We start from the raw sequence: 24,961 nt of genomic DNA, 5'->3' as shown, positions 1-24,961 counted from the left end.
TTATGGCTGAAATACTGAAAAAGGAACTGATGCCTATTAGGGTTATTTTTTGGGGATATTGTGGTTGTCATCTGTTGATCAGCAAGAAGGGCTTGTGCTTTGTGTGGCTATGGTAGGATTTAAGAACAGCCTCAAGTGCATGGTTTTCTAACATTATGGACTACGTCACAGGCAGAATCTGTGAAATGCCTATAATAGGAATATAAGATAAAATTACTAAAAATGGAGCCCAGGGGTGGTATTTTAGAAAGCAACTATTATATAAGCTCCCAAAGAGCAAGGCGTGGACTGCTGCTATCTTTGTACTGCCCACACTGAATACCCTGTGCCCAAGTGGCATCTGGCTGCTGGTGTGGCAGCCACTGCCCATGGCTACAGTGGTGTGTAAGGATTTCCGGGAGAAGAGCGGGCCAAGGGAGGAACCCGGACGGGATGCGTGGTGCCAAGCTTCCTCCACGGAGCAAGCGTGGGTGCCAGCGCATTGCAGGGGCTGTTCAGCAGGGCAGGGTGACACCAGGCTGGCTGGCCGCAGCAACCTGCGCCGTGCCACTCGGGCTTGGCAGGATGTAGCGTGCAAGGTCATCTCTTCGGGAAATTTAGGAATGTACTTTGGTCTCTGAAGCAACTGCTGCTGTGTCTCAGAAGCGCAGCCCTGTTCAATGTGAACTTGAGTGATTAGCACAGCTATTACTGCATCTATAAATAGAATTCATCTTACAATATATTAAGTTTAATGATATAATAAATAGATTACAGTTAACTTTAATAGGAGCACAATGAATGGAGACACAGTTCTTATGAAGATCTGCTGCCATTAGTGAATGTTTTGCACGATGCATTATATGTAATACCTTCTTCCTTTGAAAAATGAATAATGTAACAATACTGCATAGAAACAAAACAGAAGAAAGCAACTCATAATGTTCCTGTTGCACGGAAAGCAGTCAAGTACGTGAAAGTGCAGGTTCCATTAGCAACCTTAACTCTGCTCCTTATGAATATGCATTATGAAAAATGTTTATTATATGATAATATTGCTAGTTTTAAAACCATACAAGATTTCTCTGTAGGAAACTTGCACGTGGTTACTGTCACAGGGAATTAAAAGCAACGTGAAGCCTAGCCACTGGTATTTTTGTTTTCATTTATCTTTTTCTTTAACAAGAAAAAAAAATGCTTTGGGAAGAAAATGTTTTGGCTTTTTTTTTTTTTTCAGTGAAGTAATACACAGTTCTAATGAGACAAGCTCCCTGGAGTTTTAACATGACATGTTTAAGGAAGGTTGACATTATACCCCCTGCCTGTGGTTCACCTTGTTGTGCTTGTTTTATGGTAAAACTTTAATATTTGAGTGTCCATTTTCATTTGACAGAGACTTAAGTACGTTTTTCAATGCAAATAAGTCGCTCTGTGGTAATAATACAGTCCCCTGGGCTGGGAGAACAAAGCCTAAACCCCAGTTCCTTGCCATTTCACCTAAGGCTGTAGTTTGGCAAGCGTTTGGGGAAGTTAAAAAGGAGAGCAGCCTGTACTTCTTGCTATGCTGGCACAGACATCTCTGTGGCCATGCCGTGAGGGAGATGGGGAATCTGACCCGGCTGAAAAATAGCCCAGCAAAGAAGTGTCCCTCGGTCACTTGCCACCCCGGTTGACCACACAGCCATACAACGAAGGCTGTAGTAGCATACCTGAGAAGGTGATGCAAGCATAGAAATGAATGGCCAAGGGCATCGGTGGAATGCAGGGACAGCCTTCTTTTTTTTTTTTTTTTTTCCCAGTGGCTGTGCTGGCTTAAATGCACATCAAACTATAGCTGAGAGACTGATGCCTCTAGGTGTAAATAATAGGCTTATGCTCTCTGCGTGGGACACTTGGGTCACAGTTCCTCATACCTTTTTCTCAGTGGTGTAGCTGGCTCAAGAAGTTTGTGCCCTGCCTGTGAATTGCTCATTTGCTTCTGCTGGCTCTGTTGTTTATGAAGGCATGGTGGAAAATTAAACCAGTAGCTGGTTCTAGAAAAAAACCCAAACCAACCAAAAACCAACCAACCAACCAAAACACAAAGGAAAAAACTTAAAGCTATTTATCCTTGCCCCACATCAGTTAATGAGTATGGTTCACAGAGCATTTCTACAGATGTTTGTTCCTGTAGAAATAAGGATGAGAGCCATTCGGGATGGGAATGAGCATGTCAGACTGGGACATCTTTAAGCTGGCATTGCCACCAAGAAACAGCGTGTGGAACTGTCCCCTTCATAAATGGGTGTATGACAGCTTTGGCTGTACTTCTTTAAATAACCGAAGCATTGAGGCATATGTTGCAAGTACTGTGCCCAACTACAGGCAACCAAGGAGGACAAGGAGGTATGACCTTCAGAAGGGAGTTCTGCTCTGCTGGAGACATGGGGATGCCATATTACATTAAGTCTGTCTCCCAGCTCTTAAACATAGTTTGAAGTTTATTCTAAATAGCCAGTGCTGAAGTCTGTTACATACACTTAATGTATAAATCCTTTTCAAAGCTATTTTTGCAGCCATTAACTAGCACACTTTTTGAATCCGATCACAATATATTTAAAACTTATTATTTTTTTAGAGGCAAATGTTAAAAGGAAGTTGTTTATGGGAAATCTCTGCTACACATACATACCTTTTAAAATAGTATTTACAATCAAAGTTCATACTAGTCTAATAAAATCAGGATTTATTAATAACTATTCTGATTTTTCAGTTGGCATCTATGCCATTTTCTTTCCTGCAAAAACAAAACTTAAGGGCTTTTTACAATTTTGTTTAACTACAGTACCTTACTTTGCATGGAAATAAGGAATGTGTGGGAAATTTCAGTTTGAAAGCAGTCTTCAAAATGCTCTGCAAAGAAACATTATACAATTAGCACAATTCAGTAATACCTTTTGTAATATGTATTCTCCACTCCATTTAAGTAAGCTTTAAAAGACTTTGTGTAATTTACTGTAGGGTCTCTGCGTGTCCTTCCTCCCATACTAGACTTCCCATTGCTTTCCATACTTCATCCCAAACCTTAAGTTCATCAATACTGCAAAAATGTGTCATTGATCAGTAAGCTACCCCTCAGTGCACACTGCAATATGTAGGATTGTGTTTGACTTGTACTACACAAGTTTTTAAGCTTAAATTTCTTTCTGTAACTATGCTGAGGCAAACATGCTGGAGCTGGACCTCTCTAAGCCTGCTGCAGGCATTATAAATAAATTGAGTAGGAATTCCTTCACCTAAACTGGTTCCAGGGAGCCAAGTTGCACTTGTTCTTCCTTCGTACTTGGAGTGTAGCAGGTGTTGATCACAAACTCGTGCACTTAAGTTCGTTTCTTCAAGCCTGTTCTGTTGCATAAAAACTAATTGCATATTCTACACAAACTTGTGGTTACACCTGTGTGATATAAGGTGCATTGTACGTTGTGCCCCTGAACTTTTCCCATTATCCAAGTACCACTTTTCTTTAATTGGTCAGTGTCCTAGAATTTTGTCTCACCCTGCCTGCAGGTATGGAATTTAGCCATAAAATTTTTCCAGCTCAGCACCTAGGATGCACGCTAATAAATCTCAAATTAACGACAGCCTCATGGTCATTGCCTAGAAACCATGAGAACATGGGATTTCCAAGATCCCAGTGGGTCACTTGTTTCACTTCATAATATGTTCAAAAAGATCCAACCGTAATAGCGGTGCCCTTTTGTAGAGGAAAGGCCTGTCCTGAATTACTTTGGAACATGTTTAACACTTGCTGTCATATGGGATTTTTTTCTCCTCTTCTAAGACTTTGTACAAGTTGGACTCAGCATCTGCCTTTCTCATTGACTGAATGGGGAACTTAGGCTTTTACATGTAGGTGTGGTAAGCTAAACTGTAGTTAAATGTGTAAAGCAGATGGCAGAAGTACCTCTCTGTGGGGCTAGATTCTTGCCTGAATGGGAGCATTTGGCAAATTAAATGAAGTATGTGGTCAGATGAAGAGGTCGAGTATAGAAGACAATGCACTGGCTGCTGCAGCTGGCTAAACTAGATTACCAAGCAGAAGGAAAGTGTTTAAAACCTAAGTGGGTCCAAATTTGAGAAAGAGAAAAATAATTAAGCGTGACTGTCCTTGCCGGGTCGTCTTCACTGTCTCCAGAGTAAATCTTGCGCAGCTAGGGACTTGGCCCCACTTGATTAGGGTGTTTGGTTTCCTGGGTGGAAAAAACTGCAATCCTATTAGACAACACACAAAAATCCCTCTGAAATGCTTCTAAAGGAGTCAGTCTGCTAAACGTCTGGTAAATGTGCAGAGCACACAGAATCCCTTCTGGCACCGTCTTGAATGATGCATTTACCAATATTAATGGAGATACCAAACCATATTGCTCCACAGTTCCTCCTGCACACATTATGCTCCTAATGCACATATGTGTATGTGAAATGCCGATTATGGTTTTTGCATTCCGTGGTTTAAGCACCAGTGTACTCCCAAAATGCTGACTGGCCATCACCACAGCCAGAGCATCCTGTGGTCTCTCCACTCAAAAATGTTTCTCCAACTGAAAAAACAAAAATGTTGTTTCTTTGGTCTGTTGCACTGTAATCTCTATTCTTCTGGGGATTATATAGCTCTGCGGGTGATTTCTGTAATTCATTCTAGTCTTTCATTAGAAGTAATAGACGGTCTTAATTACAGCATGCCACATGACAAACTGGTAAAGGTGCTAGAAATGTTGCCAACAGGAAAAGAATTGGATGGTGTGAATTTTTATTAATTAAGAGCTGGCAGTACTGACGGGAAATAAGATTGGACTTGTGTCCAGTGGAAACTATGTAATTTTGGTGTAGACATTTTTTTAAATGTCAGGAATTGTATGCTGTTTGTGGTTTTAAAACCTTGAAAAAGTATCTTCAGCTTAAACAAAATAAAACTAACCTTTGAAGTTGAATGTATATGAAATAGGGAAAGAAACATGGCAACTTTTGATTCTTCTCTTTAACATTGCTTTATAAACTATAGTCTTACTCAATGTACCTTAATTTGTGATGAGCATTCACTTTATACCATATCTTAGACCATATGAAGTAACTGCAATAAATATTATTGCAAATTTCAGTAGAGATGTAAATAAATGCATCATCTCTGCTACTTGCTCTTGGGCCTTGAGAAACACCTGAGGGGTTGGGGTGTTATTCCTCCACCATTGTATTTTCCAGGAAGGTGCAAAGTGAAGCTGTGTGACCTGCAGTGCTGCTCAGTCTTCCCAGGTTGGGCAGTGGCCTGCTACTTTTGCAAAGCCTTAAGTAATTTCTCTTGATTGAGTGTGGTGTATTCATGAAACTAAACTTTTCCAAGGAAAGGAGAGTTCTCAAAGTCAAGGGAGAGAACAAAATCCTTTCTAGACAGTAATTTAGAGCGGGAGCCTAACGGGAGGTGCCCTTAGCCTCTGGTGGAGTGTGTTTCTCTCCACTGACTACAGAGAGCCCAGGCTGTGGTTAGGCTGTGGTTAGGCATTCTGGGCAAGAGCAGACACCCAAACAGAGTAGTCTTGCAACTACCCAGAGACTATACAGCTTAATTTGAGGTAGAGAGGATGATTCTTTATTTGTAGAGAATCAAAAGTAGTACCAATGTAGAGAAACATACTGAGAGCCAGAGCCATATCCATACGCAATTTTTGTCTCCTGCTCTGAGAAAGGCAGACTGCTAGATGAAAGATGGTCACTGTTCAAATGTCAAAATCTGTCTGTGGTATCTGTATCTAAAATTATGAACACCCCCAAACCTTTTGTGCAGAATAAATACCTGATATACCAAGTTTTCTACCAGTAGCAAATGATTGTTGGGGTTACTACATGGGTCCTGACTAAGGCAGAGATTAGCAGTTAGGTTGGTGTTTTTCTGCCGTGAGAGAATATCTGCCAATCATTATCAAAAGAGGAGGAATCGGCTATAGTAGTACTCCAAAAGAGAGGAAAATAGTAATTTCTAATTATTATTCAACTCATTGACTGCTGACTCCAAAGCACATTTTGTTCAAAAGATAAATCTAGTTGTGCTGTCAGGTTGCGCTTGCCTTTGGGCTGGGGCAGAGGCTGATCCCCGAGGATTTCCTGCCAGTGCCCGCTGCGATGCTGGAGGAAGAGTAGCAGTCGTCCCCGCTCTGCACCGAGTGCACTCCCAGAGTGGGGAAGGGGCAGAGATAGCTGTGAACATTACAGGGCTTTATGCATACCTGTATATTAAGTACTTCTAAATCCCCACAGCGATGTTAGAATTCTTTTGTACTCCAGTGATTTGGGTATTAATTTGCTTCCTGTGATTATTTATTGTGTATATGCAGTCTATGGGGTTTTTTCCTTCCCCTTTGCATGTGATGTGCTATAGCAAAGGAAGACAGTAATAGTCTCCTGGGATATGTACAGCTCCGCTCATATCTGAGGTATGAAGTCAACTCAAGACCATTTTGTTCTCATAAAATATACAGCACTGCAGTTTAATGGATAATGGCATAAATGCCAAGATTTGATGGGCAGAACCATTTTCACTGGGAGACAGAAAAGACTACAAGGACTCAGTGTTAGATCAGAGATACATGTAAAACCATATAGAAGCAGGATCTTGTGTGCTCTGGGTGTAGTGATTTTGCCTTATCTGAGTGTGCTAACACCTGGCACACTTGGCTATTCTAAAGTAACAATAGGTACGAGGGGGTTTTTTAAAGTACTAATGAGGAAGCTGGCAAATTTTACAGAAAGTAATTCCACTCCTTTAGATGTGTGTTCTTTTTTCTACTTTTTTTGTTCTGCTTTGGGTGATAAAGATGGTTTCCCCTCAGGTCAACAGGAACTGACTATGTGTTTGCTTCTGTTTGAGTGCATTGGTCCGGAGGGCTGCTGAGAGTCTCCAGTTCCCACTGCACCTGGGGAAAATTATAGAGGAACGTTGCAGCTTCAGATCATGTTCTGGGTACGCTCTGCTCTGCACTTGGGTGGAAAAAAACCCAAGGAAAAATTGCAGAAGCTAGAGTCTCTCATTTGAGTTGTCTGTTTAGAAACTAAAAAAAAAAAAAAAAAGCTGCCTCACTTCTGTGCTGGTTGCAGGTATCTGTCTGAGAGCCCAACCATATGTCAGGAACTTCCATGCCCTTGAATCGAACCATAAGGGTGAATTGAACAGATTTGTTGATGTGCACGGAGTAGGGAACGACCGCGAAAGAAGCGTTCTTTAGCAAGTAATTACCTAGGGATTTCCTTACGCTTTCTCTGAAAATATAGGTGAGCATCCTTCACAGGGTTCGAAGACCAAGCTAAGATGGCTTGGCGTCGCCGGAGGGCTGCCGTCTGAGAGCGTGGGGAGCGTGTGCGCGCAGGCCGCCCGGTGCGCGGGGAAGGCTGCCTGCGTGCTGGGGAAACCCTGCACCCGCTCCGGCGTTTTACAGCTTCCCCGCCGCTACGCTCAGAATTAGTGTTTTAATGTGTATTACATAATTGTTGGATTCGGGTCTTTCAACTCCTAAATCCTCAGACCCTGTTTATTCTATTGTTTAGCCCACAGAGGGTATTTCAGCATCTTTTTTCCCCTAGCAAAACTGTAGTGTATTTCAAATTATTCTAAAATTAACCGCACTTTTGAAGGACTAATTTGCGCCCGGCCACGGAATGCAATCATGTACGAGTCCAGCCAGGCTCGCCGAGGGCGACGGTATAATTATAATGAGTGGAAATGAGCTTGTTTTGCTCCCGCTTGGAAAACCGTGAAGCGTGTGGCTCTGGGGGAATAGAGCGAGGGTGGGGGGCAGGCCCCCGGTCTCCGAGGCGGTCTGAGGAGTTACAAAAAAAAAAAAAAAAAAAAAAAAAAGAAGGGGGGGGGGGGAATAGCCCCAACCACGCAGCGCTGTTTTCTTCCCTCCCTTCCCTCCCTTCCGTTCCCTTTTGCCGGGGTGGGGGCGGCCTCCCGCCGGCGGGGCCCGCGGGCTCCCTCCCGGCCGCGCAGCCCGCAGTGCCGCGCCGCCGCCGCTGCGGAGGCGGGCGGGGGGAGGGACGGGGCGGGCGCGGGGGGAGGCGGGGGGCGGGAGCAGGCAGCGGGCCGGCCGGCGGGCAGCGAGGCAGGCAGGGGGAGCCGGGCTCCGCGCAGGGCAGGGCCGAGCCGGGCCGCGCCGCCGCCCGCCGTGCCCGAGCATGTCGGCGCGGGAGGCGGTGACCTACCTGCCGGAGAAGGGGCTGTACTGCCAGCGCCTGCCCGGCCGCCGGGCCCGCGGCGCGCCGCAGCCGCGCAAGGGGAAGCGCGCCGACACCATGGGGTTCTACGGCACCCTCAAGATGATCTTCTACAAAGTGAGTGGCCGCGCCCCCCCCCCCCCCCCCCCCCCCCATCACACAGCACGGCGCCCCCCTCCCAACCCCCGGCTGCGCGCCCGCGGAGGCAGGCAAGCAGGGAGGGGCCGCGGCCGCGCGTCTTCCGCGCTGGCGCTCCGCGGGCGGAGACGTGCCGGCGGGGGCTGCAGTGTGCAGCCGGGGGGGGCTGCCGGCGCTCCGCGGCGGGTGGCGATGCGGAATACAGTTCGCTGCCCTTTTTTTAAAAAAATATACTGCAATCTCAATTATTTCGACAAATGTTATCTAAAGGAGTTGTGTTTTCCTAGAGACAAATTAAATATTTACGGGGATGCTTGCTCGGCGGTTTGTGTTTTTCGGTTACACAGATACCTTACTGATAATCTAAATCCTGTCACTAGACCTCTCAGCTGTAGAGAAAGTTTTATCTTCGTGTGGTAAACGACATTTTTGACCGTGTATTTACTTAGCCCCTTCTGAGATGCTGAAAGTCCGTCTGTGTCGTGGACCCCATGAGAAAGTTCCCTAAAATACCTGAAAAAAAGACCTGACCAAAAGAAATGGGTGAAATTGCTATTAGGCAACAGAATAGAGAACTGCATGTTGTTTTCTTTGCTAACGCAAAAGAGTAAGGCACTACAGCTGCTTATTCTACTGCAGGCTTCGTACTTCTTATTTTTTAAGGTGTGCTTTTGGAAAACTGCATCTCTCTCGTAGGAGAAGCAGAAGAGGAATGTGATGATGATAACCTCTCAGAAAGGCAAGCTGGAAATAAAAATTTTCCCCGAACAAGAAAAATCCTTTCTGAAAAGTCTATCATCAAATACTGAAATTCATGCTCAAACGTCTTACCTAACATCTTCCAGTAACGTGGATGGCTTGCTCGTCTAGCACAGCGATAAAAGATGGTATCCATTATTTTTCAGTGCAGCTTACAACTGGTTTTCCTGGGGAAGCACGGGGGGCTGCTCCCTCTGGGGCGTGGGTTAGCGGCGAGGGCGAGGTTGGTGCCTCGGGTGCGCTCGGGGTGGTTCTGGCTGAACGCCTGCCTGGTGAGATGCTGTCCCATGTGAGGCATGGGCAAGGAAACACGGCTACCAGGCAAGCTCTGCTTGCGTTGTAGCTGTTACCGTAAGAACGAGACGAGTTAACCTTAGTTAGCTTGCCTTTGTAATCACTAATGAAGCAAAACTCAACACCTTCAGTGACTGTTTTTAGGGAAAGCCATAAAGGTTTTTAAAGTAAAAAAATAAAATCACAACAAAAGTATACGGAGCAGAAGCTTTAGGGAATCCTGTCGGTTTTTTGGTGTGTTTTTTTAGGTGGGGAGACCGATACAGTAAATGGTTAAATATATTATAAGATCACATTAAAAAAAGATCAGATCAGTCTGTAAGAAAGATGCCAACTTTTAAACCGCATCTTAAATGAGAAAATTTGAAAAAAAGGAGCAAATGCTCACACTAAAGTCTGAATTGTAATGCAAGTAGTCTGTTTATTTTGCAGCTCACTGTTGTAAACAGCATTCTTCTGCTGGCTAAAGTGTTTTGGTGTATCACATCTTAAGGAAAAAAAAAAAAAAGAAAAACTCAGAAATTACATTTGATTACATTTGGCATATGTATGTCTCATTGAGTAAAAAACTTGCGGTTAAAGATTAGCCAAATCTGTAGAAAGTAATCTTTGTTTGTCTGACTGGATAAATACAGCTTTCACTGGTTTCCATCTCTTTGGTAATTTTTGCAGACTGGCTTCCCCTTTTAGCAGCTGCCCTGCTCATTATTTGGTTTTGATCATATCTAATTGGGGGTGACATTCAAGACCAAGGTTTAGTGTTTTTCATCCTTACCCTTCTTGTAAAAATGTCAGTTAATTTGTCAGTGAGTTTTGCTGCAGTTTTATAAATGTTTTCAATGTACAACTTTAAAATAAAAGGGTAGGCAAAAGAAAAAATATATTTGAATTCTTTTTTTAGGCTCTAAAATGAATATTTGGTTTATAATGCAGACAGGCTACCTAAAATTTAACCATTTCCATGAGAGACTTAGCAATGAACCTGAACACAAAGAATGGAGGGGTTTGGTTTAGTGCTTTCCTTTCTCTCCCAGGAGAATAGAGAGAGAACAGTTTAGTAAATAAACCAACACAGAGTTCTGCACACTTTTTCACATTTGAAATTTGGAAATTAAAAGAGTGTAATTCCAGTAGATTTTGGGCCCTAAACCAGCAGTAATATATACATGCACCATACAAAACATGTATCAAATATTGTTGAAGCTAGAAACTAAAATGTTGCTTTAAATCATCTTGTGTCAACTTTGCTGACATTCAATATTAACGTTAAAGGTAAAAATGGATTAATTTTACAGAAGTATGCATAAGTAAGGCTGGTCATGTAACTAAATCCGTGTTGTTACTCTTTTCCCTCACCTTGCAGATGAAGAGAAAGTTGGACCATGGCTCCGAGGTCCGTTCTTTCTCTCTGGGAAAGAAACCCTGCAAAGTTTCAGAATACACAAGGTAATTAAATGCAGTAACAGATCACTGGATCCTGATTCTTGCGTATATCCCATCTTTCCAATTGCTAAGCCTGATTCACGGCTCCTCAATGTTAAAGCACTGTAAGGCAAAGAAGGGGTGGTATCAGCGTTCGTGTATTGCTTAGCTAATTTAAATTACCTGAACTGAAGATGAGTTTTAATGAAGTAGCCAGACTTGCATTTCTTCAGTTGAGGTTTGTGCTTCGTTCTAAACATAGCATGCCCCTTTACTTAGAGACTTTTTGAGGCCTGAATCATTCCTGGGAATAAAATCAATCAGATTTTTAAAAAGGGACATAATGATAAACCCTAAGACTATTACAAACTGTGATCAAATGTATCGCTTTGCTATGGTAACAGGAATGAGAGTGGAAATTTTTGTAGGCAGAGCAGACCATCTGATCTTAACAGGAACGCACACACACACTTGTTATCCACAGTATGAAAGTATTATGGGTTATAGTCTGTTTCCTTACTACTCCTAAATGGTACCAGACCACACAATAACTGCTGCTGCTCCAGTCAGATGCTTTATGGGGTAAGCACTCCTGAACCTGAGAAGCAGTGGCAGAGTAGGGCCCTGGATGCACGCCTTACAACTGCAGTTCTTACTGTATAGTTGCCATAACAATTGTGCTCGGATGTCACGCTGCTTCCCATCCTGTTTGAATTTACACCATTTTATGTTTTTTCCTCATGATAAGCATCAGCCCTTCCACAAGCATTGGTGCTTGCCTCCCAAAACTGTCGGGGGATGTTCTTTCTTTTGAACATGCTATATTAGTGTTCCGTCACTGATGGATCTTTCAAGAGTAATTCATGTTTTATTTCTCTTCCTTTAAGAGGTTTATCAGGTGGTGAGTGAAAAGTTAGGACAGTGTGGGGAAACAGGTTCCAGGGTTGCTTTTCAGATGTGTAAACACTGCAGTAGAGAAAAAGAGGCTGTGTCTTGTTGCTGAGAAGCACATGTTGCAGCTTCCACATCCCCCTCAAGCCTGAAGTTGGTAGCTTCTCTGGGTTTCTAAATTGGTCTCATGGAAGAACACTCTTGTTGGCCACCAGTTCTCCGGGTGACACACCATCCTCTGCACTCCTGTAAGAGTAAACAGTTCAGCAACAGAGAAGGTACACTTTTTGTCAAGTGTGTCTGTCCGATTCAGAGGAACTGCTGGACTTGTCCGGCTCCGCTCCCACAGAAACCTGACTGGCTGTTTAGGGGGAATGAAAACATACAGGAAAAATAAAGCGTGAACAAAAATCTTGTGGTTTCATCTCGGGTCAAAGGAAAGAAGCTTTTAGATCCTGTTTTGAATAACAGTTTTTGACTGAGAACCAGTTTACAGCAGAAGAAATTAAAGTGCAACTGTTCTTCTGGGGCAAGCTCAAGGCTACGTGTTGCTCAGATCCAATATAAGCCAGTTTTAAGAGCCTAATTTTGGACCTCAAATGGTAGGCCTTTGCTGGATCTCTGTACAGGTGATGAGAGTGAGTAAGCTGTAAAACCAAATTTTATTTTAAAAACACTTTCAATTGACATTGCTTGGATTTTGAGACATTACTGGCATAAAAGAATCCTTAAATAACACTGGATCCTCTCTCTTTTAAACTGTTCGATTACATTTTATTTAAACAATATTTAGGCATATGATGCAGTTCTTGTGCCTGCTTGCTTCCATTTTCCCTAGGATCAGACACTTTAAAATTGGCAAGTCTGATAAACCTTCTTTGCATATAACAGGTAAAGCAAGTAAACAAGTGTCATTAAGAGGATCCTTCATCTGTGAAACAGGAGTTTTATATCAGCTTCTGTTTCTGTTATTACTCAGTAAAATTAACAGTTCAAAATAAGCCTCTTCAAACCAATCTTTTCTTTACCAGTTGGAGTAAATGTTAGGACATACTATGATTGTCTTTCAGAATGAGGAAGAGTAGAGTGAAGTATTTGTAGAGTATGATGAGATAAATATTAAAATGAACTTGCCTTGGATCATTTGAAGCTATTCCTGTAGCCACTGAAAAGTCAGTAAAACCCCAAAGCTCATACCTACTAAAAAGCTAGATTTATTATACACAAAAGCAAAGGGTTTTTTGGAGTCCCACACTGTATTTAAAATTTTCATGCTTGTGCAAACACTACTGGAGTTCCAAATTTCCTGCTAGGGAATACAACTTTGATATTCTGTGAACGAAGTACTTTACATTATGTAAAAAAAGAAAAAAAAGAAAAAAAAAAAGAAAACCCAGTCAGCTGTATTTCTTTAGACTTCTACAATAGCAGCTTAATCCCAGCTCTTTTAAAAGCTTCATCCTGTATGAATGAGCTGGTTTTTAACATGTCAGAGTGAAAAAATCAAACTGTAATTCAGAGAGCACCTTTGGCTCTTTTTCCCTCTTCACCTCACCCCCCCTTTAATTCTTGTGTCACTCCATAAACACGCTAACTTTAAAAGACTGTAGAGAGTTATTTCAAAGCCCAATTCCAAACGACTAAACCACTAGAACTGCTTGATATTACTAGCTCTTTGTCAACAAAATATATTAAGAGCTAAAAATAGATACATTTTTTTCCTGTTTGGTGATGAAGCGGCACAAGCACATTTCACATACAGGTGAGACACTGAGCTCTGGCTTCCTGCATCACCAGTCAGAACGCACAAATGGAGCCCAGAAGGAAAGGAAATACTCTGACAAGGAAAGGAATATATAAACCTGCATCTTTACAGACAGCCTGCTGGCCAATTAACAGTGGTAATTTTCCGGCCTTGAAAGGTGATCCCCATTTTCCCCCTAGCTGGAGGGTTAGTGCTGCAGTGGTAGAAAAAGGTGGATTTATGTGAGGGAACTGACTTCTTGAGTGACCAGCAGAACAATTTTTCACGTTACTGCTTTTGCATGAGGTTAAAGAGTTTTAAGTTGCAAATTCTGTATGAGATTTTTGGTTCTGCAATAGACTTCTAAATTGTCATTAATGTCTTACATGTGACTATCCCTTTTTATTTGTATCATAGTACTACGGGGCTGGTGCCATGCTCTGCCACACCTACTACTTTTGGGGACCTGAGGGCAGCCAATGGCCAGGGACAGCAACGTCGCCGCATTACATCTGTGCAGCCACCAACGGGCCTTCAGGAATGGCTGAAAATGTTTCAGGTAATCAGTGCTTAGAGAAATAAACATCTGAAGAATCTTACCTCCATGATTTAAGTAAAAGTTTGCTTCAGTAGAGGCTGTCCTTAAACATCCCAGAATGTCTCTGTTGTTGATTTTGTTACTGCTACAAAAACAAATGGGCATTAATTTTAAGGAATTGTTCCCTGCTTCAGCTAGTTACTGTAGAGATTCACAAAAAATAACCGCTTTTGCTGGTTTCTTAATAAAATAACCCTTCCTATTTGATGCTTTCACATTTTCTGCAAAGTCTGTCCAAATACAGCAGCTACCTCCATGGCCTCAGGCTTACTCGAGACGTTTTCACTTTGAGACCAGTAAGCTTTAGTGCGCGGTTTACTTCAGTGCAGGTATAGCACTGAATTTGTCTAAGTCTGATGTCTTCTAAGAATAGAAAGAAAAGTTTAGCAAAAATAGGCTAAAAGGAAACTCAGTGTGGTATTTCTATACTGAACACATTGTCAGCCAGTTCATGTGTACACAGTTGAACAGAGGAGGGAAAGAGGTTTTCTGTATCTTTCCAACAGTCTTCAACAATGCCTAAAACTTAATCTGACAAAAGAAAAGGGGTGAGGGACAGTGTTGTGGACCACTTGACCAGGTTGAAAGTGAAATCTACACGGACACCGATCTGGTAGCACCTAAGCCAATTTTGTGTACCTTAATACACCGTTAATACAAACACAGTTTGGGGCAGGCCTCTGCTCCCTTTCTGTAACCTGTACCATGGACATCTCTTTACTGTACAGTTTTGCTCTGTATTTTTAAGAAGTAGAGAGGAGTCCTAGTCATTGACTTGAAAAATGGAAATATTATGTCTTCCTATCTTGATTAATAAACTGTTACTTTTAAAAACATTTTCAAAAGGAGTAACTAACTAATACAGGCATTGTTTCAGCTACTATAACAGGCAAAAATAGAAGAGCAATGTTGTACATACAGTAGCAAGCGTACAATTTTGCAGGCAGAAGCGTGCTTTTGGCTTGATTCATGCTGCCACATAATACCATTGATCTCAATCACTGTCAGTTCTGAACGTTAAAATAATAATGTAGAACTTCTTCCCTCTATTTTTACACATTTATAATCTTAAAGCACTGGAAGTTTGGAATTAAGAGACTCTTGGACACATTATTCAGTTTCTTAAAAATATTCACAACTATTATGGTGTATCTTTTTTGAGACTGTTCATAGAAGTATGTCTTTTTAACCCCTAAGAATCATACCTGAATGCTACTTTGTATATATGATAATGTAATACTACATTGTATTTTAACATTTTGTAACGTTAAAGCTTTTGTACTAACAAGCTAATTTGTTATCTACGGTGCTCAGTGTGTATTTTCTCACATAAGATTGATAGTTAGCAATAATTACATATTTTTTAAAAAATATTATGAAAGGCTGAAATGTTTTGAGAGACTGGTGCAAACATGCTTGACAGTAAAAGGAATGCCGTGGGCTCTTTGGTCAGGATAAGGAGAAGTAGTCTGTAAGCCTATGGCAATTTTGCCTGTAGTTAAGCCGTTATTATTTTAGTGACACAAATTTGGGGTTAGTAATGTAGAAGCCATGCTTTAGTAAATAAATAATTAGATACTTTAGGCTTTTCAAAATACTTTGTTGCGGTACTAAATGCTGATCTGAAACGGGGAGGGAGAGAGAGAGGGAGAGCTTTCATAACTGGAGACCATTGAGTAGCATTTATTGACCACTTCTGTCGCTGGTAGTTTTCCTTGTATTCGGAAAAGGAGGTTCCTTATTTTTAGAACCAAAAGCTTTCAGAGTCACATAGCTACATCTCAGTGTTTTATCTTCTTGTCTAATGCCAAGTCACCTCGTTTTCTGTGTGCTTATTTTCCATGTCAATTTTATGAAAGGGGCAAGTCTTAAACAGTCTAATGATAAAAGCACATTCTTGAAGTCAGGGGAGCTAGCTCTGGCCAAAGTGCAGTATTAAATGGCACATATAGCATCATTCTTGCAATGCAAAGTTTTTCCTGTACAGAAAAAGAAATGGGGAGGGCTTTCTTTTATGTACTTTATGCCTGCTAAACCTGCTTAATAGCACTATCTTATTTTATATGAAATTATATTTCCCGTTAATTTTAAAGCTAACTTTCAAGGGACTCATAAGATGGACATATGTACTGTTTCAAGGTAGCACTGTCCTTTGGAATAGAAGCTGGCAGTAACAAGTGGTACTCAGTTATTCTGAAGTCTCACCTGTATGGCCTTCAGTTGTTCTCCTCATATTATATTTTCACATTAAGAATCAAGACAAATTTTCAAATACTAAGGAAACTGAAGATGGCATTTGAGGGTTTTTTAATTTATTTTTTTATGTTATTGCTGCTCTTATGTTTTCTAGTTGATCTAGGCCTTTTATTTTGAAAGTGACAAAAACCTAATGCAGAAAGGAGAAACAGTTGGAAGGGTAGTTGCACTTTCCCTTTAAAAGTAGAGATGTATATTGATTTCAATGAAATGTTAGTCTGGAAAGAAACATAGAAAATCATTTTGGTAGGTTCAAACCATTTATTTTCTTAAAGGCCTATTTATTTTTTCCTGTTTTGCAGTGGGTCTTGGCTTGAGGTCTTTTTAATATCCACTATAAGATTTTTAAAACTCAGTGCCCAAGTGTATCTTTACAAGATTTTTTCTTTTACAAGAAACTTTATTTTATTTGAAGCAGGATATATTTCTTCAGTTGCAAAAGTGCTTGCCATAAGGAAAAAAAAATCAGCTGCATGCTAAGTTCAGTCAGAGATAGTACTACTTTAAAAATTATTAAGTTGTCTCTTTCTCTCTTCATTCTTCCTACTTCACATACTTACAGTGTTGGGTTTTATTTAAGTAGTGTGATAAAAATTTTGCATTTTCTCGGAATATAGATGTTGAAAAGTTGTTCCATACACAGTAAGTATAGGCAATCACTTTGAGTAACTAGCAAATGCTATTATTTTACCTAAAATTGGAAGCGTTTTTTTCTCAGCAGTTTATAGTGTCCAGAATGCTTTTGCCATTTCTGGCTGGCAAGAGTACTGTTCCTTGCTTTTACATAAATAGTTGGCTAAGCCACCTAAATTCAAATTGCTTACCATTCTCCATTTCTTATTCTTCCAAATATGCTCATGAATGCATAAATGTGTGACTGTGTAGTCCACCTCATTGTGAATCAGGCAGTAAAGGTTGTATCCTAACCAGCGTTGCAGCATTTTCTGTTCTGTACTCATGTGGGTTTGGTGTTCCTGTACAACCCCTCCGCACAGAATGGGAGAGATCCACACTACAACTACGCACCCCTTTTGGCTATATCACCATTTTCAGTTTGTTTCAGAGGAACAGTGCAGACGTAAAGCAGATCTCCTGATCATCCCTGCTTATTTCCCTTTAGTTTGGGTCTCAGGGCAGTTTTGATACATACAAACTAGACTCCTTTCAGAAGAAACTGTGTTGTCCAACCTATAGTGGGGGTGTCAGGGTCTGAACCAGTCAGTGCTCCTCTAGACAGGTTCACATCTCATGTGGTGCAGATGTTCAGCCCAGGGGGCCAGACTGGGTCTTAGAGATGGGTTAATGTGGGGGCTTGAGCACCAGCTGCTCCCGAACCCCTCCTGTTGTGACAAACTTGGCTGATGTAGACAGTGTTTCTTTCAGTGGATTTTGCTTGCGTGCTATTTTTATCCAGACTGAGATACCTTTGAGGTGGAGGATGGCAGGGTTCTGGGTAGCTGATCCAAGAGCTGGACACAAGTAGGCTCCAGAAGAGCCCACCCTGCATGTCTCTGTGATGGCAGACTGCTGTTAACAGAACTCAGTAACGAAGAATAGCACCCTGAAATTAAACCCTTTAAAATAGGTGTCCTAAATATACCAATAATAGAAAAGCATGTAATTGCTACAAACTGTAATTGTACGAATTGGAGCTAGCAGATGAGAGCTGTGCGATAGAAAAGCGCAAGTCATGGAAGAGTAGACGTGCAGAAACAGGAGATGATAAAAGGATAGGTGGCAGGTCAGACAGGAGGGATGAGGTGGAAGTTGTAGAAGCAGCAAGCATGTCGTTTATATTGATTATAAAGCTGTTTTGCATGCCTGAAAAAGAAAGGAAAGACATTTAAACGTAATAGCAAAAGGGAAAAAGAAGGGGTGTTTTTCAGGTAGGTAGTGCCTTGGTTGCAGCAACTGCATTACTGAGTGAGGAAATGGTATGAAGGAGCCAAAAGGCCTGGGCTGACATATTGACACCTGGAGGAAATGGGAGGGAAGAGGGGGAATGTTTGTTTAGGACTCTCAGATCATTCAAAGGGCAGTATCAGTAGTCCCTGCTGGCTTTTCAAGGGGTATGTAAATGAATCTTGGAGTTACCTTTTCTAGGGAAACCCCTGCCCATAACAAAAGCTTTCATTTTACATTAAAATTAAACTTGAGTTTTGAAGACAAGGAAAACCAATTAAACACATTTTAAAGATAAAGTGTATTACTTACAAGGATCTTCTATTTGAAAGGGAATCACCTGGTTAGAAGTCCAAGGGATCTGGACGCTACACCGTATGTGTCAGAAGTCTCGGGCCATCTACAATGTTTGAAACTTTGCACACTGTTTGGCACACAGTTACTCTTTTTTCTCTTCTGCAACATTTTGTTCACTGTCGTTTCTCATCAAAGCCACAAACTTATTTCTTACCCTCTCTGCTCAATGCGCTTACATGCAACTTCTGCAAACCGATCAAGCTGTGGGGCCCAGAAGCAGTAATTTACTAGTCTTGCCTTCGTTAACCCACAGTTGTGTTCATCTGACAAGGCTTCATCCCAGTTTTCCATGCCAACCGTTTTCCTCAGAGACACCTTACCGACTGGAGCTGGAGGTTTGTTTGCTTAAGTGAAAGACTAAGGGGACAGTGTTCTAGAGAAAACATTTTGTAGCAGCAGATTGCTTAAAAAAAGCTCCAGGAAGCTGCCTGTAGCCATCCCCTGATGGTGAATGGACAGATGAAAGATGCTTTTATTCATTAGCACCTTTTTCCCATTCTTGAATCTTTTCCCTCTTCTGTTCAGAGCTGTATTATATTTTAAAAACAGGAATGTCTAAGTGTAAGGGAGTTACAGATTAAGATAATGTATGGTGCAATTATTACTAATATGTACATAACTGCTAGCAATGATCGCCACAGCAAAACCCAATGCTTTTCAGATTGAGTTGTTCTAATTTAATACATGTAGCTGTTTATAAATTAAGGGTAGACTGACCTTGGAAATTTATATTATAAGGAAGTAGCACAGGTATACTTCTTTTTTTAATTGTAAATTCAAACACGGCTGACACATGAGATTAAAGATCACAAATGTTTGTACCTAACACCAGCTAAGCTCTGGGTTAGTGAAACAAACAGCAGTTGGAATGTTGGTGAATTAAACAATTCTTCAGTGGGTGATTTATGGAGAACTGCTCTGTGATGCAAATGTTTCTATTGAAAGAAATTTATAATGAAAGCTGTTTATAACAGCACTGCTGCAATTTATGCTGAGACATTCTTGCTGCTTCTTAATAGTCTGAGGTGTATTGGATATGAGGCATGGAAACCCTCATCTCATGTGGTGACAGTCTACATACACACACATGGATGGGGAATATTTTCTTGCCAGCTGAGATGATCTTACCAGTTGCCACCAGTGTGTGGAAAGACCCAGGTCACAGGAACTTCCTTCTCCTCCTCTGTTAGGACAGGCTCTCCAGCGCCTGCTGCCCGTTTGCTGTAGAGTGAGAGCACGTGAGCGGGTTGAGGGACCTGCTGCCCGCTCTCCCACAACTGCCCGGGCAAGTGCTTGCTCCGTAATTAAGGCAGCTTGAAACTGCTCTCACTGCCCTGATGGAATGGGGTCACCTGAAAGTCAGGTGTGTTGTCATGTGGGTAAATGATACTTTTCTTGACATCCCAAGTATTTTGACATTTTAATTAGGGAGAAATTATGCAACATGATCTTTCTACATCGAGTAAAGCAGGGTATTCATCTGCTTTGCGTTCACTTTCAGAAATTCCACCTTCTCCTTCACTTGCCTCATTGTTCTGCAGAAACCTCACAATACAAAAACATGGTAGTATTGTGGAGACCGGAGTTAACTGTCAGAATGAAATCCAGAGAACAGAAATTCAGAGCATGAGTAATAAAGGTCCTGAGATACATGGCAGATTAATACAGAAATCTTAATTGTAAGGTATCTTGCCTTGTTTTTTTAATTTCAGTTAGCCTCTTACCATAACTGTAATATCATTTGTATGTGCTAATTTACTTGTAAATGTCACTTTAGAAGACACTCAAGAATATGAATGTGACTGCTCTCAAAAACTGTGATGTCTCATTTTCTTTCCTCTCTAAGGCTTTATTCATGCTCTAATTCTGTTGCTAAATCAGTTAGTGGTGGCTGTTGTTTTTTCCTGTAGAAATTACTTTTTTCTTTAAATTGTTTTCACATAACAAATCAAAACTCTTTGGTGAGCACAGATGAGTTTAAGACATGCTTTTCAGATGTGCAGTATATTCAGTTATTAGTTTTTTTCTACAAACGATGCTGCTAATCTGCTGTGCTCTCAGATGAGTGCCTTATTAAAATATTCAATTTTTATGGTGCCCATTAGTAAAAATGTAAAGTAAGAAAATTACCAATCAAAATTCCCTGTTTATTCAAGTGTAAATTGATACTTACAAAATATATGTTGGTTTATAGCCAGGATTCTGAAATTACAGCATTGTCACTTAGGGACATACCATAGTAATAAGCAGGCAGGAAGCTAATGTACTTTTAGAAAAAGTTTCTTTCTTTCCTTTCGTCTTGTTCCATTTAAAATTTCTGGTCTGCCAGATGAAACATAAAGGTTAAAAGTTATCATCTCACTTGAATGCACAATGGAGAAAGACTGAGAGGAAGCATGTTCTGTTACAACACCTTCATTGTCAGTTATGTGTGTGCAGATTTCATGAACTTCAAAAGAAGCTTAATTAATTTAATTATTATTATTAAATATTATTATCTATTTAATTGCTAATCTGTATGTGTGTGTATAACAAATCCTTTCTTAGCTTGTGAATCAATGTAGTAATTTTCAATATTTTGTGTTGATTAACTTCTCATTTTTGTGTAATTAACATGAGCATTTATCTTGCTGGCTTTTGATATGCTATTTACACGCTTGTATATAGCTCAACAGGGAAACTTAACTTGCCTTATTGGCAAAGCAATGGCATTTACTAACATAGACCCAGCTAGTGTATTAAACTAAACTTACTGTTTCTTCCTTTTTTGTCTTGCAGAGCTGGAGTGGACCAGAGAAATTACTTGCTTTAGATGAACTGATTGATAGTTGTGAACCAACACAAGTAAAACACATGATGCAAGTGATAGAGCCCCAGTTTCAAAGAGACTTCATTTCATTGCTCCCAAAAGAGGTGAGAAATAGAGGTTAATACTGGACTGAGCAGTGCATCAGCTGCCACCTTTTAAAAACTTCCATGCTAATTATGGCATTCAGTTTTGCCAGCGCAGCGATGTGAACTGATGTTAGAGGTCCACAATTTGGTACACTGCCATAACAGGGCTGCTGTAATTTCAGATTAACATACCTTTATCTCTTGATAGGCATTTAAATACCTGGAAATAGAGGTAACTCTTTTAAACAAAATCCCAGTAGCTTTAAAAATATCTCTCTATCTTAATTGGGCTGATTGGGCTTTTTCTTTGAGAAATAATTCTGCCAGGGCACGCACACACACAAATTTCCTCTGGATGCAAGACCTTTCTGCGCATTATTCTGTAAGTATAAGCAAGTATAAGTAAATTTAATGCTTCAAGTGGTGGGGGGGTTGTAAATATTATCTTTGAATTTATTTTAAATAAACTGACCCCTAAAATCTCTACCAAAAAAAACCCCCAAAGGTAAACCCAGAAGAGCACTTCTCACTAAGGATAAAGCCAAACTCTAATTAAGCAGATATCTTACAGTAAATTCTTTACTGCAAATCAGATCAGGTTGTATCAGGTTAAAGAGAAACTAAGATTTAGATTTCAGCATGTGTAACTAAATGCTGTCCACAGGAGAGTAATTCTGGATGTCCTCGTAGCTAGAACATGAGGGTGGATATGAAAGGTATGAACAATTATTAACTGAATGTATTTTAGTTCTTTTAGAAATGGTACTTCTGACCTTGATGGATTTTAGGGAGTTGGAAATTGTTTTGTTATTTGGAGTGGGGAGGAAGTCTATTTTCTTTTGCCAGATCTACTGCATGTTGGGTTTTCCATGTGAAAATTTTCATGAGGGATGAAGTCTTTCTAAGCCTTCGGTTACTACCACATTACAAAGCAAGTTCTTAAAAGATGTTCTGGTGCTAGTATTTGGTTGCTGTGTTTAACGTGGTTTTATTACCTGAAAATTGTTCTGTATCTCTGTTTCTTGACATTTTTTCTGGTGTATATCCTGTTTTTGAATACTTAGATGTACAAGACTCCTCTTTCCTTTTATATACCGTCATATCTTTGTGAGTCAGGAAGTGTCACAGCCTTCCCTTGCTGCTTGGCATTTGTAAGGGTTGGAAGCCGTTTATGTGAGGAGCATTAACTTAGTACACACGACCTGAGGTTAGTATTTACAGAGCACTTTCTGTGGCAGCTTCTCCATAAATGGAGAGGACACTGCGGGAGGAGAAGAGTTTAGCAAGACCTCTGCATGGTTGCCGTCTTTCTAGAGAAGCTGCCCAAAGCAGCCTTAGTTCAGAGGCGGAGGAGGGCAGCATGACTTTATATTTTGAGAAGACGGGAGATTCTTTGCCACTTCCACATCCATTAAGTCTGGAAATATAATACAGAATTGATAACAGTAATTCACAGCTCACTTGTCTTTGCATGATTTAGTGGCAAAACTTAATTCAAGTACAACCAGTGATCTAGTTATGCTGTAACTAGTTGTTATTTCCATTTTAGCAATTTCTTCACAGAAAGATAAGCTATTTACCTGTAAAACTTTCTTCCTCACATGTTTCTTGACTCCATTGTAAGGTACTTGTGTTTAATTTGTTTATTTTTAGTGTTTCCTCTTGCCTCTTGAAACCAGAATACTGTCAAGTGCTTAGCTTCATGAAAGGCTGGCTTCACCAGTGAAGCTGGCTTAAGTAATTTTTGCTTCCTAACTCCCAATCTCTGTCACTAGAATTAACCAAGTTAAACAGAAGAAGCCATCAAGCTAGCTCCACCATCTCCTCTCATCATTCTTCACCCAGATCTCCTAAGTGACGCTGCTCCCTTACGCTGGCTCCAGTGGGGGGTGATGAACTGAGCTGTGGGGGCAAGAACAAGTTGTTAGGGTCAGTAGTTCTGTCAGCAGCCTTCCCTGTCAAAGCCAGCGTCCTGTGAACACACGCTCTCTTGAGCTGTCGCTCTGTGTTAACATCTGTGGCTATCTCCAGTGCGGTTGGATACAGCGCAGTGGTTTTATTACCTAACCAGAACAAGGAGGTGATTGGGACAGGAGGGCTTTTCTTCAGAAACGTTTTCAGCAAGGCAAAGACAATAACTTAATAGCTGAATAACCAAGAAAATGTTTGCTTTCCTCCTGAGGAAACATGCAGTCAAACAATTAATCTGAAATGAATACTCCTGTGTTCTTGCTGAGACTTTAGAAATAATTATTGAAGGTACTTGTTTGTGAAAAACAGATCTAGAAACCCACAGATTAGGAGTTTGGCTGAAATCAGCCACAGAAATTTTGTCGGTGCTGTGTGTGAATGAAGAAAAAGGCGAGAGACTGCTGATTACTGGGTATCACTAACACTACAGCAGAGAGTGGTTGTAAATACGGTTGAGTCAAAGGTCAGATCTTTGCTACCTGAAGTCTTGTTATAAGTAGATCCATGAGCTGAGACAAAGGGACGTCATCTTTTATACACTGCTAATCTAAAAGTCAACTGTGGGCTGCGTTGACCCTTGATGACTATTTAGATAAATATAGTCTAAAATAAATGTCACCCATATGTAACCAGTTTTAGAATCAGTTGGCTCACAGGTTTTAATTACCACCATCTTAGCAAGCGTCCATGTCTGTATAGATAGGACAAGTGATACTTAAACTCTGCTGTCAGTTAAGGAACATCCAGCAAAAATGGAGAGGATCTCTCATATTTGAGTCTTGGCACATGCAGGACTATCTGATATGTGTTAGGAAACAGCACTTCTTAAATGATTTTACATACCAGGAATTAAGACAGAAAGTCTAAAAGGATGGGTACAGTTGTTGCTCTTCTAATAGAGAGCCTTACACCAGGTCCCAAATGCTGACTCCCTGTGTAGGGAGAGAGCCTTACACCAGGTCCCAAATGCTGACTCCCTGTGTAGGGACAGAAGGAAGATTCCTCAGCCTGATGGCTTAAAACTTAAGACACAGGTCTCTCAAATGTGGAGTCCTGTGTGCTCAGTGTGAGCTGCAGGGAATGACTTGCAAAACAGGTGTGTGCAGTCAAAACGCAAACAGTTTTGGTATACTGAATTTTTATTTCCTGCTCAGTCACTGGCTGGTCTAGGTTACTGAAAGTAAATGTTTCTCACATAATAAGGTCAAAAATCTGCTGAGGTCAACAGCCTATGGTTATGCCTTCCTTATTTAATTTCAGTCTGTGCTACTTTGAAGGGCAGGTTCTATTTATATACATCATAACTTCAGCTAAACATTAAATAAAAAAATCCTAAACACAAAAAGGTATGTCAGGCAGAAGTAAAAAAGTGGATGAGCTGATTTCCTGACAACTTTTGCATCCTATTAGTTACTGACAAAGCCCCCACTGCTTCAGCATGTACATAGTTCTTTGCATCACTTCTTATCAATATTGTTCTTTCTGCAGAGTTTTTAGCCAAATGGACTTTCCTGCAG

The 24,961-nt window shown here is 40.8% G+C and overlaps 1 protein-coding gene across 5 annotated transcripts in view; it reads left to right on the top strand.

Annotated features, from left to right (window-relative positions):
* FBXW7 (F-box and WD repeat domain containing 7) overlaps positions 1-24,961 on the top strand; it is a 192,518-nt gene that overhangs the window by 150,619 nt on the left and 16,938 nt on the right. For 4 of the 5 annotated variants that reach the window (XM_074905620.1, XM_074905621.1, XM_074905622.1 and 1 more), the window contains 3 exons: positions 10,772-10,854; positions 13,883-14,024; positions 21,357-21,491. In XM_074905620.1, coding sequence (XP_074761721.1) covers positions 10,772-10,854; positions 13,883-14,024; positions 21,357-21,491 — 360 coding nt within the window. Of the gene's footprint in view, positions 1-8,071; positions 8,335-10,771; positions 10,855-13,882; positions 14,025-21,356; positions 21,492-24,961 lie in introns of those variants that run through there. The other variant, XM_074905623.1, reaches the window with a different exon arrangement.

Source organism: Athene noctua, chromosome 4 (assembly GCF_965140245.1).
Source record: "Athene noctua chromosome 4, bAthNoc1.hap1.1, whole genome shotgun sequence".
Classification (NCBI taxonomy): Eukaryota; Metazoa; Chordata; class Aves; order Strigiformes; family Strigidae; genus Athene; species Athene noctua.
Note: the sequence above shows the minus strand (reverse complement) of the source record. Positions and strands in the feature narration are given on the sequence as shown.